We start from the raw sequence: 17782 nt of genomic DNA, 5'->3' as shown, positions 1-17782 counted from the left end.
GTTACTAACACGGGGTTTGCTGGGATTAACAGATTAGCTGGAATGTTGGACTGTAACCTGCAATAGAGTTTGTTGTTTCATTTTCATGCCGTGCCAAATAGTTTTCTTTATTTTGTAATGGGCTCTCGGAACGGAGCTTTTTTTTTTTTTTGTCTGAATACCTTGCGGTTATTTTGATTTTTGATCACGATGTAGATATAAAGCTGAATAAAGCAATACAGTATCAGTTCCCAAAATAAATTCTATATTCTGTGCGGTCCAACTATGAGGTTCTATATATGTTTGTGTGTGTGGTTCAGGTATTTCCTACGTTGTTGGGCATTTTTTGGTCTCCATGAGGAAAAAATTTTTTTTGAAAATGTAAAAATGCAGAATGTTTTCTGTGAGGGTGGTGTGTAGGGTCCGGTTTAGTAATTTCCTTTTTTAAATCCAAGATTTTGGATTTTAATCCATTGTGCAAACAGTGTATACAGACATCATTTTGTTGCACAAACAACCCAAGAAGAGATTTCCTGTCATTGTACACTTGTTCTCTCTTTGAATGTTAAGATGATAAGAAAACAAAGATTTTTAATATAATGAAGCAATTTCTTTTTTCAAACTCGACCTGTGTAAATCACTGCTCCGGAGCCCATTTCCCATGAGTCATCACTAGCTCTCTCCGATTAGAAGAGCATGGTAAAATAGAACAAGTTTGTGCCAATGCAGCTGTCTACTTGACCTTTGCATTATTTAATGGTGTGAATGCCTACTAATAGGTGATTTTCAGTGATTAATGTTCCAGAAAGAACATTTTGATAACAATTCTACTTTCTTGTTCGGAGCTGCCTGTGGCTTAGCACAGTTTACACAAGAGCATTCATTGGAGTGTGCTGGTCATGTAGATGATGCAAGTTTGAGGCTTGCAACATTTAGCAATCCGTCCGTCCATTATTTCCTGCGCTATAGTCGCTTAAAATATATCTAAAATAATTTTTCCATTTGTATATATAATAATGATAGGGTCTATAGAAATTTCTCTTGTTATGAAGCACATATTTTTCCAGCCTTGTTGCACTTATCGGCCATTCTGTCAATGCATAAAAGTAGGTTTCCTTGTCATTTTAGTCAGTGTTTGGAGCAAACATATGTTCGCCTCGGGTCATTTGTGGATTTGCTGACACCACTGGCAAGAGTCGCTAGAGGGACATTACATGAGTTTTAATATCAGCCTACAGTCCGCAGTGTGTCATTCGTCAAACTTTTAAAAGCACACAGGACCAGAGAAGCACTTGCTTGACTTATCTATTACATGTCAGGAAAAATGAACAGAGGAACAGGAAGATAATCTGGTCATCTTCCTGTGATATTTGACTGAGATGAGTTTTTTTTTTATATAGTCCTTGACTGATGCTCTGTACATTCTTCAGAAAAAAAATCCATATTTCTTGTTATTTTACACCCTATTGTGACTGTCAGGGACCATGATTGCAAATTGGGCCTTTTTTGAGATTTTTCCAAGGGACTTTTTACTTGGTTTAAAATTTCATAACTCATAATTTGATCTGCCATCTTTGATTTCTGTTAGCAGCAGTGTCTCTGAGGCTTTGTAATTCCATCATCTGTTATCTTAACTCATTATCTAAGTACTCATTTGATAAAAAAAAAAAAAAAAAAAAAAATCTATTCGGTTGCACATTTTCCTCCTTTCTGGGCTCTACTGAACCGTAATTGGCAGGACTGGCAGGATGAGCAGGACTGGCAGGATCTTGTTTTTTTTTCAAGCATATTTGACCAATTTCAAACCACATCAATCTTAGTAACTACTATTAATTTTGTATTTAATCATTTATAAGTGATATATAATTGTTAAGGAAGGCTGGAAGTGAAAAACGCCTTATATTCAGGTGTGCAGAATTATTAAGCAGATTTTCTTTTACAGGTAAAATGAGCCAAAAAAGAGATTTTACTCGCACTGAAAAGTCAAAAATTATGAAATGCTCATGATAAGGATGGAATACTAATGCAATACTAGAAATGGCTAAATTAAGGCGTGACCAATGGACAGAAAAACGCTCATTGGTTCAGCAGAGTCATACTAAAACAGGCCAAGAAGAAAAGAAAATTAGAAATTAAGGTGAAGGATTAGGTGTGAGTCTCTCACAGCAATTTGCTCCATTTGCTCTCTCTCCTAATCTCATTATTGTCTAAAAGAAACAATTAAGACATTTTCTTTCCTAAGGAAACATGGATAAGACAAGTCACACTTCCAGTTAACACTTCCTTTTCACCTTTTAATTTGTGTATGTGTGCTACTTCCTTTTTAATTTTTGTGGCAGTATTAGTCAACTCATCATGCCCTCGGTGGTTTCGTTCAAACATTTCCATCCGAGTGAAGGTCAACCACCTGGAGGGCAAACTTTGTTTTCCATTTCCTATGTGAGAGACACCTCACTTCCAATTAAGCAACGCTACTTTTTGATGGCTCATTACAGCTTGCTGAAAATGGCTCATGGCCTCATCATTTCCCAGGCTGCCGCCTCTCGGATCTTCTTCAGATACTGTATGCCATGACGAGGCCTGAAAGCTTTGGCTTTTGTGTGCGATGCAGCAGAACCGCTGAGCAGTGAGAAGTCAGCAGCTCCTGCTGTGCTCACTAGTTTCAGTTCACATTGCATCTCACTTCTAATAAACTACAAATGCCTGTTTGACTCTATTGGATGCTTGTAAGAAACCTTGATGCATGTGTTCCTCTCTTCCTGTTTCGCTCCAGTAGATCCCATCTGATGCCGAGGCTGAAGGAATCGCGGTCTCACGAATCGTTGCTCAGCCCCAGCAGTGCAGTAGAAGCTCTAGATCTTAGCATGGAGGAGGAAGTGCTCATCAAACCTGTGCACAGCAGCATCCTGGGACAGGATTTCTGCTTTGAGGTGAGTCGGCTGATCTCACTGCCCCGTTGAAGCCATAGCTCTGTATTAATTCCGAAAAGGACTTTTAATGTCCGACAAGTCTCAAAATAGCACGCAGCAAAGGCCCATTAAAACTTCATCAAGGTCATTAGCTGAGATCAAATAGTTAGCTGAAAATAGCAGCGCTATCTAGCTGCTCCACAGTTAAATCATTGGGTGGCCATAGGTCAAGTTACTGGATGATTTTCACGTGCGCTACAGGGAAGCCTCACTTAAACCAGATGCTTATACAATTACAAGGTCACAGGGTGCAGACACAGAAAACTATGATCTGGTATCTGCATGCAGGTTTCCTTAAAGGAATAGTAACTCACCTCAAAATAAATGAATATATATATATATATATATATATATATAAAAAAAATTGTATGTAATATTTCAAATGTTTAAAATTAAATTAAATAAAATGTACATTTTTTATAATATTTTATCATGTTTTTTATATTAGCAATAGTTACTCACCCTCATGCACTTCCAACCCTGTATAGTTTCTTTCTGGAACACAAGAATGTTCATGCTGCTCCACGGGCTGTCAAGCTCTAAAAAGCACACAAAAATACCTTCAAAGCTATTTTGTAACAGCTACATTGAAACAACAAGCTAATCATAATCTGAAGCAGTAAACCATAGTCATGCTACTGTTTTAGATTAAAAATAGCTAAATACTATACTTTAAAATTGCTTAAGGAGCAATGTGTTTTGCACTTTGCACTTTTCTCGGAGCCAACGTAAATAAATCTAGATTCGAATTCAAAGAGACAGTAGTCTATGCATGACCTGATGTTTTATTCTTATCCAAAACGAGTTGATGTGAACATTATGGAATACTCTCATGAAATGTCTGTTTCATAGCCAGCAGCCACATCACCCTGTAGCCCAAGACTGGTTTCCCACTGAAGCTAGGCAGGGTTGAGCCTGGTTAGTACCTGGATGGGAGACTCCTGGAAAAACTAGGTTTCTGCTGGAGGAGGTGTTATTGAGGCCAGCAGGGGGTGCTCATCCTGTGGTCTGTGTGGGTCCTAATGCCCCAGTATAGTGACGGGGACACTATACTGTAACAAGCACTGTCCTTCGGATGAGACATTAAACCGAGGTCCTGACTCTCTGTGGTCATTAAAAATCCCAGGATGTCCTTCGAAAGAGAAGGGGTGTAACCCTGGCATCCTGGCCAAATCTGCCCATTGGCCTCTATCCATCATGGCCTCCTAATAATCCTTATATTATATACTGATTGGCTTCATCACTCAGTCTCCTCTCCACCAATAAGATGGTGTGTGGTGGGAGTTCTGGCGCACTCTCTCGCAGAAAGTCCAAAATGGAGTCATAGAAGTAATAACTTGTGATGTTCTCTAATATGGACAAGGCATCCAGCTATCACTGTAGCTGAATAAAAAGCAGGAACATTTTGACTTATAAAACCTAAAAACAATAAACGCACACTTGCGACAATATATGGTTTATGTGTGTTTTTCATAACAATAAAGTATGTTTAATGCAGTGCTAATCGACATAACTTTATTACAGTATAGCAACTGTATACTACAAATAATTGGTTATTGTTCAGCACTGTATTTGATTCCTTAGCCAATTAAAAGTAAGAGATAGGAAAAAATAAAAACAGTCAGTTAGACAAAAGTCAAAAAAACAAAAAAACAAACTGGTATTACACTTGACATTTCTGTCCCCCTCACTTCTGAAATGATGGCTACGCCCCTGGTGACCGTAAACTTGAATCAGGCAGATATTAAGACCAGAAGGGCTTTCCTGTCTCTTTGCATCCCCTGCCCGATAGGGTGCGAAAGAGGCTGTCCCATCTGTCTGGACATCTCCTCTCATTCTCTCTCTGCTCACTAGTGGTGAGTTTCAAGAGGCCAGTTCACATGGAGTTGATGACTGTTACACTGCACCAGACGCCAGCTGGAAAGACTGAGACACTGACAGTTAGTAGGAGTTCTGCAGGGGTTAGCCAGAGGTCCATTATGGACTATGCTGTTTGCTCTATTTATTCAGTCATTTAAACTACAATTAAAACAGTCAAAATTATAAATTGAATTGGACTACAATTCAATATATCACAAAAAGGCTTAAATGTTAGTATATTTCTACTAGACATTACATTTTAAGGTGAGGTCTTAAATCTGATCGAAAAATACAGGTATGTGCTTTTAGGCTGTGTAGCACCAAGTCTATAGTAGTAGCCTACCCAGTTGGCAACTTGACTTTGTTACGTACGTTGTTTTTTTTTACGTAGTACGGCACAGTGTGCACTTCACCATGAGTCGGGGAGGGGGAGTCGCTTGGGAGAAGAGAGTGGGCAAATTCGAGCAAAATGACAGTGCGAATTTACCGGTTTCGGAGATGGTTGGCAACAACTAATGACAGCAATGAAGCCAAGCAATTTATGCTGCAAGACGTTAATTAGGTACTATGGGAATGAAGGCAAATTTTTAGGATTTAGAATACTTTCCTTAAATTTGTTGCTGTGTGCATTGTCTCAAAGAGGTAAAAAAAAGTCTTAAAGTCTTACGTTTGATTTAAAGTTAAATGTGCAGCAACCCTGTTTACATAAAAGCTGTTTTTGAGCGGTTACTTAATTTAAATATTGCAGTTACTTATTTTTTATTTACATTTATTTTTGTAGGTTTACAATTACTTATTTAAAAATATAATATAGATAATACTTAATTTTGCCCATTTTATTTTTTCTAAATTGTATTACATTTTGCAATTACGTTTTTAAATATATATTTCAAAAATAGTTCAAAACTAAATATTACTTCATTTCGCAATTGCTTCATTTGTTTTTGTTTTTTAATTATATTCAACAATTACTACTTATTTCTAGTATAATTTTATAATTTAAATATTACTAAAATATTACTTAATTTTTACCTTTTTGAATATTAATGAATTTTATTTACTTTTTATTTAATATTTATTACTTCATTTTTTGTGATTACTTATTTTAAACATTTATTTCAAATAAAATTTAAATGCATATTTAAATACAAAAGGAGTCAGGCACAGATAGCACCTGGTTAAATTGGATGGGTTTTCAATTATTTAATTAATATACATTTTTGGCTGAAATACAGCATGTAAAAGTATTACAACTGTTTAGTGAATTCACCCCTCTGTATTCAAACGTACTTTTGTAGTCACCTGGACTTTTCAGATATAATTTTTGATATAAAAAGAATATTTGTATTGTATCACTTTTCTCTAATATCACATGTGATCCTGCAAATGCATTTGATTTAAGTGCATTCTGTCTGATTAGGCTATTTGATAGTTTTATTCTTTCTTCAAATGTAATTGTTCTCCACCCCTGGGAAATGCTTCATTGTTTGAGTGCTGTAGATCTCTCTGCTCATGTCCACCATCTGCCTGATCTGCATTACATTCCTTTCTAGCTCACTTCATGCACTTATCTGCAAATTGTAACAATTGTAATCTGTAATTGCAGGTAACTACTTCAACAGGAAGCAAATGCTTCTCATGTCGATCGGCTGCCGAGAGAGACAAATGGATGGAGAATTTGAGACGTGCTGTGCATCCCAACAAGGTAAACTGGATGATTCATCTGAATCCTGTGTAATTCTAGACGAGATGAGGTTTAAGCCAGTCAGCATGTTACTTTTTCATATATCCTGTCTCACATATTGACTGTTTCTGATCGACTTCTCTGCATTAACCCGGCTTAACTTTTTAAAGTACACACGGGGGTTATTTTTCTTCAGCTTGCAGAGGCCGATGTACTGTAACATGCAGTGTTTTCTTTTTTCATATTCCACAGGATAACACCCGTCGGGTGGAAAACATGCTGAAATGTTGGATTATCGAAGCCAAGGACTTGCCGGCAAAGAAAAAATACTTCTGTGAACTTTGTCTGGATGACACATTATATGCACGGACTACCTGCAAACTCAAAACGGACAACGTTTTCTGGGGCGAACACTTTGAGTTCAACAACCTGCCCTCAGTCAAGAGTATCACCGTGCATCTCTACAAGGAAACAGACAAAAAGAAAAAGAAGGACAAAAATAATTACGTGGGCCTGGTCAATATCCCCATGGCGGCGGTCACCGGGCGACAGTTTGTGGAGAAATGGTATTCCGTGAGCACGCCGAATCCCAACAAAGGAAAGAGTCCGGGACCTATGGTCCGAATGAAATCCCGATATCAGAGCATGAGCATCCTTCCCATGGAGCTGTACAAGGAGTTTGCAGAGTATATTACTAACAATTATATGTTGATGTGCTCAGTGCTGGAGCCAGCTTTAAGTGTGAAGAACAAAGAAGAGATGGCTTGTGCACTTGTCCATATCTTACAAAGCACAGGCAAGGCCAAGGTAAGACAATTGCGTTGTATGCTTCTAACTTGAAATCAAAATTAACCCCCATTTACTTTATGAATGCACATTCCTGCTCTTAATGGTGCCCATTATTTCAAAGAAAACTGATTCTGTCAAGACCACTATTGTCAAAGATGATTGACAATTCATACAGTTTGAATTGGTGTGGTTTAAGACGGCACAATATATCGAAATAGCACAAAAAAAAAAGCTGTTGCGATATGCATATCGATATATATATATATATATCGATATGCATATCGCAACAGCTTACAATAACTGGGGTCATGAAAAAAAGACAAAGAGAAAATCACTCACTGATCTTGGCTAAATAACTTTTGTAGCTTTAATAAGAATCAGTATTTAATGCATACAGTGAAAACTAAGCAGTGTTTTATTTGTACATTTGATTATTCAGTTTCTGTTGTTAAATAAACCTAATGTAGGCCTACCTGAAACCCTAAACCCTGTGGTTTACACTGATGTTAAAATAACAGTAAAACACTGCTGTTCACTTTCAGAAGTTGTAGTGATGTTGTAGTGATGTTTTCTTGTCAAAAACAGACTGTGAAACACGTATGTAGGTTATATAAATTTAAATATATTTTAAGGTTTACACAAGATTATTTTACACACTTTATCGTATCGAATATCGCATTAAGTAGTTATCGCATTTTTCTTCAGTATCATGCAGCTCTAGTATGGTTCTGTTCTGACCTGGGCAAGAACTCCCTGCCCATTCATGCAGCCTAGCATGGATAAGAGCATGGAGAACAGCGATAAACCCCCTTTGGGTAAAAAGAACTGAACCAACATAAATGTTTTGTAAATATTCAATAATTTAACATACAACATAATTCAAGAAAAATTAGTCTGATTCGAAGAATATCAAAAGGCCAAGTCCTGACTGGACGAGAGGAGCTGGGGATGGAGGAGGGTAATTAGCTCCTGAGCAACGTGATAAAGCTGCTGATAATACTGAATGGGCTTTATATATAGGGATGTTGTGATAGGTGTCGTATTCCTATACAGTAGGTAGACGTGAATCTGCTGAGAGTCATCTGATGCGAGCTTGACTGACGTGACCTGCCAGAACTGACGCTACTCTTGATTTTCATGTTGACGTGTTGATTGACTGTATTCTAGGAAGATTATTTAATTATAATCTCTGACGGATGCTGTTTGCTGGCAAGCGAACAAGAGGGTGACATGACGTCGAGATAAAAGACTCAACAATCATTGTGCTATATTGAGTTCAATAGTTGTATGTTATTTTGGATGTTGTCTTAGATGTGTCTTGAAAGAATTATTTCATTTTTTTTCTAAAACTGAAGCATTTGAACAGCTGTGAGTGTTACTAAAAAAAAAACAGCACAGGACGTTCTAGGCTTTACTCTAAACGCCACCAAATGTCCAACTGCGAAAAACGTCATTGACAGAGAAGAATAATAGAGACGTGGCCCGCTTTCCCTCATTTAATCACGGGAGTGCTGAGCGCTATGATTGCCCTCATTAACTTGAGTACGAACAGCTCTGATACTCGCCATAAATCAGCTGACATCACACACAAAAGCCCACCGTCTGACGCTTTGTCACTCATCTGTCATTATTGATCAAATGCTGCGAGAAAAGAGTTGTTTTGCGATTGCTTTTTTGCTGCAGCACTCTAACGCCAATCCGAGGCATTGTTGCATCATAATGGACCCGCACAACAATGTGCCGTCCAGTTCTCTAGATTAGAATATGCGATCGCATTATTGTTGAGCGTCACTCTGGGCTTATTTGGGATTTTGAGTCTGTGCATGTAATAATACAAACCCGAACCACAATGCACATTGTGTTTAGATGTGCTCGAACGAGAATCACCCTGCTTTTTGGTGTTAATGTTCCAGGTTGTGTTGAATGAAAAATTGATTCTGTCCTTTTCAGCAGCCCTAATCTGTTGCTTTTTCAACATATTTTCATCAAATCGCACAATTCAAGCTCTTTAGTGCCAGTTTTTGCAGAATACGTATTATGTAATTTTTCAGACAATCAATCAACAAAGTGGCTGGTCTGTCATTACAGCAGAACTTTAAGTCAATAAGGCCACAGTCTTTCATTATGAAGCAGTTGATTGGTCAGGGACTGCATTGTCTCTCATTATACAAGGCCAGAGCTGGTCAGCCAGTGCATTGTCTTTCATTAGCTGAAGCCTGGTTACTGTAAATAGTGCATTGACTTACTCCCTAGATTCCACAGCTTCCTGTCTTTGTCTGCAGGTCTTCATGAATTTAATAATGAATACTAATTAGCTTGATTATGTACTGATAGCAGATGATTGAAATAATATCTACCCTGTATGGGGCATCTTGTTTTAAAATTGAATTGTAGAATGATGAGCTCTCTCGTATTAAGACATTTACCTTTATCGATCTAATAAGCAGTCATCAAATTTGTAAAGTAGTTTTGAAAAGCCAATGCATTTCAGTTTTACTTTGTTAATGTATCAAACCTATTTTGATGCTCTTAACTCTAACTCTGAATGGTAAATATTTAAATGTCCATATACAGTATGTATTTAGTATAAAATGCATACAATAGTGTGTCTGTGTTATATACTGAATATATACTGTATAGACATTTGAAGCATTACTGATATAAATTACAGATGTATTTACATCTATTCAGGAGCTTTATTAAAAATGTAACGGGCATTGAATAAATATAAAATATCCAATGTTTATTTATATTTATGTATATGTGTATATATATATATATATATATATATATATATATATATATATATATATATATATATATATATGTGTATATATATATATATATATATATATATATATATATATATATATATATATACTGTGTAAGGGTGTTAGCCGGAGGGGGGGGTAGATTCACGATTCTTACCCCACATAAAGAGCCAATGTGTCCGCTCAGGGTTTGTCCCGAGGGAAATTCCAAGTGTCAGGCCTCATGCTAATCAGCTTTTATTAATTCAGCCATTTGTTTAAGGGCCAAACAGGTTCATGTGATCACGCACAGTGAAGAATTGAGCTGTAATGTGCAAGTCTGAAAGATTATTTATCAGCAGGGCTGTGTACTAGGGAGGCAGGGCCTGTGGGACAGGGGTCATTACTGGATCGCACCTGAGGGTGAACGGACTCTCAAGAGCACACACTGCCATTTTAACAAGCCACTGCTTACTTATTCATGCCTGCCTCAAACCGCTGTAAGCGTGAAGCTTAAACAGAACATTAACAACCCTTCCTCAGGCTATTGGACAGCCAAAAATGTGTGAGACATGGATCATATACATACCTTAAGTATCATAATGAGTGTATGGCCTATGTGAATACACAGCATTTTAAGATGGCCACAGATTTCAGTTTTATTGGTTGTGTATAATGAAAAAATAAACATGCAACAAAAACAAATCGGTTGTGTCAGGTTTTGCAACAGACTGAGGTTTACATCATTTCATTTTAGATGAGCTGATTTTTATTCATTGTTTTGCTCTCACGTGAGAGTTTAACACACACTGTGAGTATTGTACCTGTCTGCTTTTAAAAAATGACAAAAATAGAAATTTGTGAAATAGCCAAATTATAGCATAATTAATATTTTTTTGTATTTTTGGACAAGTTAACACAATGATGCTGAGGTGTTTTGGGCAGTTGCCAGGGTGTTGCGATGTAGTTTTTTCATTCTGAGTGAATTTTATTGTGTAGCTATGTTGTTGCTAGGGTGTTTAGGGTGGTTACTAAGTGTTTACTTAGTGTACCAAATTAAAAGACCCCACCCTCAAATGTCTGTGATATTCTGGTCCCTTAAATGAAAGTCTGTAGCCCTGCGTCTCACTGTTCATACTATCCTTTCTAAACAGTATGTGAGATTAAAATAAGTGTGTCCCAAAGCATAGTATGTTGAAAAGAGTATGCCAGAAGTCCCCAGATGGTCTACTATTTCCGGTGGATTTTCGAAGTGTGGATCCGTGCACACTATCAGCTAATATTTCCCCCAAAACACATTGCGCTTTGGAGGAGGAACTACAAACACGAGTAAAAAGTGTAAAAAAAACTACAAAACATGGCAGATATGCGCGACCGACAGTGAGAGGTTTAGATAAAGGTTTGAGTGACTAATCAAAGTTTAACCTGATAGAAAAATATTTATGTCATCCGTGTTATATTTAATCTGTATTAACCTGTTAAGCTGCAACGCCACTTTTGAAAAATCCCCAGAAATGACATACCCAAACTGAAACAGATACAGTTCATGAACCCTTTGTACTAAAAGCACAAGTATGATCTCGTTTGAAAGCTGACACCTGGCAGTTTATTGTAAATGTAGAATTAATTATTGTCGTAATGACAAAAATTGTTATAAATAGCTTCAAAGTTTTGTAAAGTTATTAGAAATTATTTTTTATGAAACATCCTCATGAAAATAAAATTGAAGTTGGCACTGGAGCAATCTAGAAATGCACTACAGCTAAAGCCACATGTCTAAACATTTTATGTTTAAAATCTGAAGATAATAAGCCCAAAACTCTGTATTTAGTTAAATGTTTTTCAAGACCATGTCATGTGACTAACAGTTAGGGCTAGCTAGCATGTTAGCTTAGCACACCATCAATACACGACAATATATGAGATTAAAACCATGTTTATGCTCAAAACGTACTTTATAACTCAAGCCGAATGTTTTAAATAATCTTCTGTGATCTAATTTAGCTTCAGATAAAAAAATCAGACAGAAAATATATTATTTGATAGTATTATGCACAATGATGAAGTCTATATAGATTAGCATTACATTATAAATATAATATATTATTATGAAAATACCTGGCATGGCTTGAAGAACACAGGCAAATCAGATATCATTGCAATCATGTTTATTGTCTTCAAAACATCTGTATCTGCATTTTACAGCGCGAACTCTGTAGCTTTGTGTGTGTTCGAGGCTTCCTGGAATGTCACATGATCATGGCTCTTCTTCATGTTTCATATATGGACTATATTACTGTGCATATAGCGCCCTCAGGCTATTGGTATGAATTGAAAACACTGTGAATTAGAATACCAAACGCTCATAAAGATTACATTGACGCATTTGGGTATAAATTCAATAAATATTATTCCTGTCTATAGAAATATGATGTAAATCTAAAAGAATCTATCAATATTTCTCCAAATCTGCACATTTTTGAGCTAAAGCCCTGAGGGACGTTGTTTTGTGTATCGCTGTCATGACGACAGCACGGGAGTTTTTTATGAATGGAACAGGCTGACGCGCATAATTCATATTAAAGGTATCGACTCATTTTTTCATTTCATAACTCCTGACACAAATTAAGACATAACTGTCACTATGAGTTTCTCAGAATACAATAGTGGTCAAATACTGAAACTTGAGTCTTATATCTTTTTAATGATGTATAGTTTGTCAAGGTATAACATTAAATCTGATAGTAATTTTGAATTAAATAAATAAAAAACGCTTCAGTGCGCCGACGCACTGGTGAAGCTTAACAGGTTAACAATGTGGACTTTTATAACGATCCGTTTGACCATTAACTTTTAAATGCATCATTATGCATGAATATGAGGAGAGTGACATGAAAGTCCCGCGACTGCAGATCAACGTGCTTCTGCATTTCTCTCCGATACGGTAGGAAATGAAATGTGGAGGATTTTGACTGTGACAAAATGATTGACAGGCCAGTTTACTGTGACAGGATGCGACAGAGCAACCATTAAAGACGCAATTGAATGACGTGATAGATGTCCCAAAGCTTGTCTACTCTTCTGCTAGACACTCAAAAGTGTGCACTTTTTCTTCACAAAAAGAGTACATACTTTTAGGGCTTAGGGTTAAAGTCTTTCTTCAAATCTTCCTCTTGCTCGTTCTTTCTCCTCCATCGTCATATGCCCCCTAATGCTGATTGGTTATCGCTTACCCCACCTTTAACTGGGCACCACTCATGCAACCTAACCAGACCATGTGACAACAATACTACCTTGAGCATTGATAGCTGGATACTGTTTCATATGCATTGTTTGCTTAAAAAATAATACGCTTTACACAGTGTGTTCTGCCTAGTATGCCATAAAACCTGCACTAGTACTCCATATTTCATAAAACCCTATAGTTTTTTGCAGATCTGTGCAAACTATAGACAGGCATGATGGGATGTGACAGGCGAGCCGAGGAAGATGCACTGCACTCGATAGTGTCTGATTAGTAGTGAGACTACTTCGGATAAGTCTCATCAGTGAGCGGGCGCTGAGTGCAGCTCACTGTGTTAAGATCTTGCGTCCTAATTGAATACCGAGTGCTGTGACTGCTGCCAAAGACGCAGAGCTTTTCCAGAAACTGGGTCTCATTTGATCCTCTCAGTATCATAACCACCATGTACCTCAGTCTGACTGGGAAGAGAACAGCTCAGATATACCCTTATCACCTGATCCCACCGGTAATGGTTTAGAGAGCTTTGTGCAGTACAGTCTTTTTCTTGTTTATATAAGGTGGAATGTGTCAGCAACTGTTTAGATTGTTATGGACACCTGCTTAGGAGACAAAATCCTCAGAAGGGTGCTTGTAGACGTGCAATAGTGACTCAGACACTATCTCTCAAAACACAGACATACATCTGCTGCAGATCATTGATCACACGCCAGAGCTGAAATCAGCAGAAATCACTGCCAGCTGTAAACACACACGCCCATGTCCTTTACGGAGATTCTGTTGACAGCAGTAGCACAGCTCCACTCACATTGATCCTTCGTCTTTTTTCATAGGATGTCACCAGATTGTGTTTTTGATGCTGGTGGGATCGTATGTTCAGCTGGTAAATAGCAAGACTGTGCTGGTCTACAAGACCTAAACCAGCACTAACCATCATTATTTTAATACTACCTAATAATATTTAATAATCATTCATTGGACACAAAAAGAGATCAAAAATTCCTTTTTTACCCATAATATTATTCATTGTAATTATTGTGAAAAATAGAACATTATGAATATATAATGACATTTATATATATTTTTTTTTTTACATATTCAGCATCATTCTGAAGTTAATCAAATGCTTTTTAACTTGGTAAGTTTGAATTGAATCTGATTTGGAGTTGAATTTGAACTGGAACTAGTGCTGAAATTTAAATAAGTTAAAGTGAAAAATAAATATAAACAGAGATACAATCCTTACTAATAGTGATATTAAAAGCATTTTAAGGCTTAATATTAAGAAATGTGCATTGTGCAATAAAGAAGTACTCCAAATAAAGCTTAATTATAATTATATCAGTAAGTCTCAAGCGATATGTCAGTAATATATGTTAATGGGTTTGTAGTATACTTAGTATGAAATCAATCTATTTTAAATACATTTTGGTATAGGTTTATTTCACTAGGGCCAATAACTGTCATTTTAACAAGAAAAAGGAACATTTGACAAGGATTGAAGGATTATAGTTTTTACAGACAGACAGCTTTATGGATAATGGTGATTAAGATGATTGAATGCCATTACCTAACGATTTCTTAGAATTGCAATTCAGTAAATTACACTTCCTGTCATTACTCTAAATTCCAAACTGATTGTGTGTGTGTGTGTGTGTGTGTGTGTGTGTGTGTGCGCGTGCATGCGTGCCTGCATGCGTGTGTGTGTGTACAAAAGAAAAAGTGCACAGATGCCATTGTTATTCACTTAAGATCATCCCTTCTGGCATAGCTCTGAAATCTTATTTAAACTTGGCGAGTACATAACACTTTACATGTTTGACATCAATGACAGCTACAGCAGAGGACTGATTAATATTGTATGGCTTTATAAGACTTGAAGTGTAGTGCAAGAGTCTTCTTAACTGCTTTAATTGTGCTTTTTTGTCATTTTTGGGGCTCTGAGTATCCTCTAAATAAAGCCTACAGAGTATAAAGGAGCTCTCACACAGGGGCCACATGAGTGCAAATCATTAACATGTTTACTCGTAGGCTTCGGAGGCTGAAACTGATTACAGAGGCAGTGAAGGCGGAGCTGAGACATTGGATACGCATCATGAGAGAAGAAAAACAGGAAGTTAGGGAAAGAATATTGCAATGAGGCCCAGGGTAAATTTCATTGAACTATACAATGTCCATTATCCCACAATCAATACACTATCACTGAGTATGAGTCATCTCCCCAGCTGGATATCCATAACCCTCTCAATCTGTTACACATTCTGAGTGGAGCTGCTGTGTGTCTTCAGTCAATAGTGGCACTCCTAGACTCCAAATAAAAAGCCCCTGAGTCTGGCCTATTAGATGATTTTGCTGTTTTCCAGGTCATCCAGTCAGACACCCGGTTCTGAATGGTTCAAAGTCAAACTTGGGATTTCAAAAACAGAGTGATCAAAGATGGGGGGACTAAGGGAGAAATGCAAGCAACAGACCAGTAGCACAGCAGACACAAATACAACTTTTTTCTTTTGAGTTTCATTGCTTGTATAAAAAGCCTGCATGATTTGTCTCTTTTTATCAGCTTTATATACAAAGACAACTAGAAGTAATGTTGATAAAGTATGAAAACTCTATCAAGCATCATGACCGGCTTTATACAGCAACATTTGCTCAACCAAATGAGATTGGGCGGGACTATCTGTTTGTCTGACCAATGAGAGTCAGGGGGAGTGTCCAGGAAAACCTAAGGTTTCAGTCGGGGATCCTTTTCAAACAGTTTGTCAACATTAATAAAGACATCTTAATGTTTTGTCCCCTCAGGACTTTCTGACAGATCTGATGATGTCTGAGGTGGATCGTTGCGGAGACAATGAGCATCTCATATTCCGTGAGAACACACTGGCCACTAAAGCTATAGAAGAGTATCTGAAACTAGTGGGACAGAAGTACCTTCAGGACGCTTTAGGTAAAAACACTGACTTTGTGTACATGTCCATGTGAAATGTATATTTAATTGTCATTGAAATCAAAGCAGTCTGATGCTTTCCTCACAATTCCTGCAGGCATTTTAGACCATCAAATATGCTTGGGAGAATCAAGAATCAATAATTTACTGCTTTTTTTTTGTGTAGTCTGTGTTTTTGAAGTTCTGTTAAATTATTTAAGATATCAAGTAGAATATGAGCACACAATCGAGTGCGGAGGGAAAGCTTTAGACTCGGTTTCCCTCAAAAGCGCTTGTTTGATGCTGAGAAACTACTTTTAAAAGTTTAGTCTGTGAGAAAGTGTCGAAGCTTACATCAACAGCATAGTTTCAATCATTATTTGGTTTATTTTTGAGCATTAAGACATTAAAGGTGCAGTATGTGATCTGGGAAATGCTAACTTTAACCTGCTAGCATTGAAAGAATACGATCCCACCCTCCCTGCAAATCCAAAGCCACGCCTCCCCCTGAAACACATGAACACGCACAGACCAGAAGCCAGACGATCAGAGACAATGTTATTGTATTAGATCATGTGTCATTCACCGGTGAGAAAACTTTACAGTACAGTGAGGAAACAGTACTACAATAACTAACGTAAACAACTGTTTGCCTGCCATTCTCACTCTGTCTGCACAGCGTATGTGAACGCTGATGACGTATGATGTCGCAGTGGTATGCAAACACACGTTGATTGACAGGGAACACATGCTATCATTTAATTCGGACCGAATGCAATGATTGAACAAACATTTTATTGTCCTACGCCTACCACAGACGCTATATATTTATAAAAAATACATTTAGACCGCTTAACATAGTGATTGCTATCACTTATTGCACCTTTAAACCAAGTCTTTGTTTGATTCGTTTATCCTATTACAAAACGAGTCAATGGTTAATTTCCAATTTATTCAAGTACATTATTTTAAACCATTTTAATAGTACTATTTCCTATAAATGACCTGTAACATTTAACCAGCAGCACAGTACTGCAGCTGGCTGCACGCTGTCTGTGCTAAATGAGGTTTTCCGCATTGTTTACTTTCTTTGTCCCAGGTGAGTTCATCAAAGCTCTGTATGAGTCAGATGAGAATTGTGAGGTGGATTCGTCTAAGTGCTCCTCCAGCGACCTGCATGAGCACCAGAGCAACCTCAAGATGTGCTGTGAGCTGGCTTTCTGCAAGATCATCAACTCTTACTGGTAATGAGATCAAATTCGCCTCTCATATCAGCGTCTGCTCACAGCTCATTATGGGATTTTTTTCTATTGGAAACATGCTTCATTTAAGGGTTTAAATGGGTAGTTCCAATATTGGATACTGATTGGTCAATATGGAGTTCTAATTATGCTAAAATAAACAACATAGTTCACCATTAAGCAGTGGTCATATTACACTTATATCATCGATTTACTTTACTTCCTTTCTTATGGATAAGTGATAGTAGACATCATCTTATTTGTAAATATACTCATATAGTAAAATTATTATAGTAATCATAGTGATTGTACTAAATAATTTAAATGTCAGAAACTATTACATTAA

General features: G+C 37.1%; 1 protein-coding gene across 11 annotated transcripts in view; it reads left to right on the top strand.

Moving 5' to 3' along the window:
• The window catches only part of dab2ipa (DAB2 interacting protein a), a 107672-nt gene that overhangs the window by 74573 nt on the left and 15317 nt on the right, over positions 1-17782 (top strand). For 6 of the 11 annotated variants that reach the window (XM_079897213.1, XM_079897209.1, XM_079897216.1 and 3 more), the window contains 5 exons: positions 2753-2909; positions 6415-6513; positions 6745-7299; positions 16072-16216; positions 17295-17439. In XM_079897213.1, the coding sequence (XP_079753339.1) occupies positions 2753-2909; positions 6415-6513; positions 6745-7299; positions 16072-16216; positions 17295-17439 (1101 nt within the window). The remainder of the gene's footprint in view (positions 1-2752; positions 2910-6414; positions 6514-6744; positions 7300-16071; positions 16217-17294; positions 17440-17782) is intronic. The other 5 variants (XM_079897212.1, XM_079897217.1, XM_079897215.1 and 2 more) reach the window with 1 other exon arrangement.

This window comes from Squalius cephalus (genome assembly GCF_949319135.1).
Source record: "Squalius cephalus genome assembly, chromosome: 16".
NCBI lineage: Eukaryota > Metazoa > Chordata > Actinopteri > Cypriniformes > Leuciscidae > Squalius > Squalius cephalus.
The sequence above is the reverse complement of the archived record's forward strand: the minus strand, read 5'-3'. Positions and strand labels throughout refer to the sequence as shown.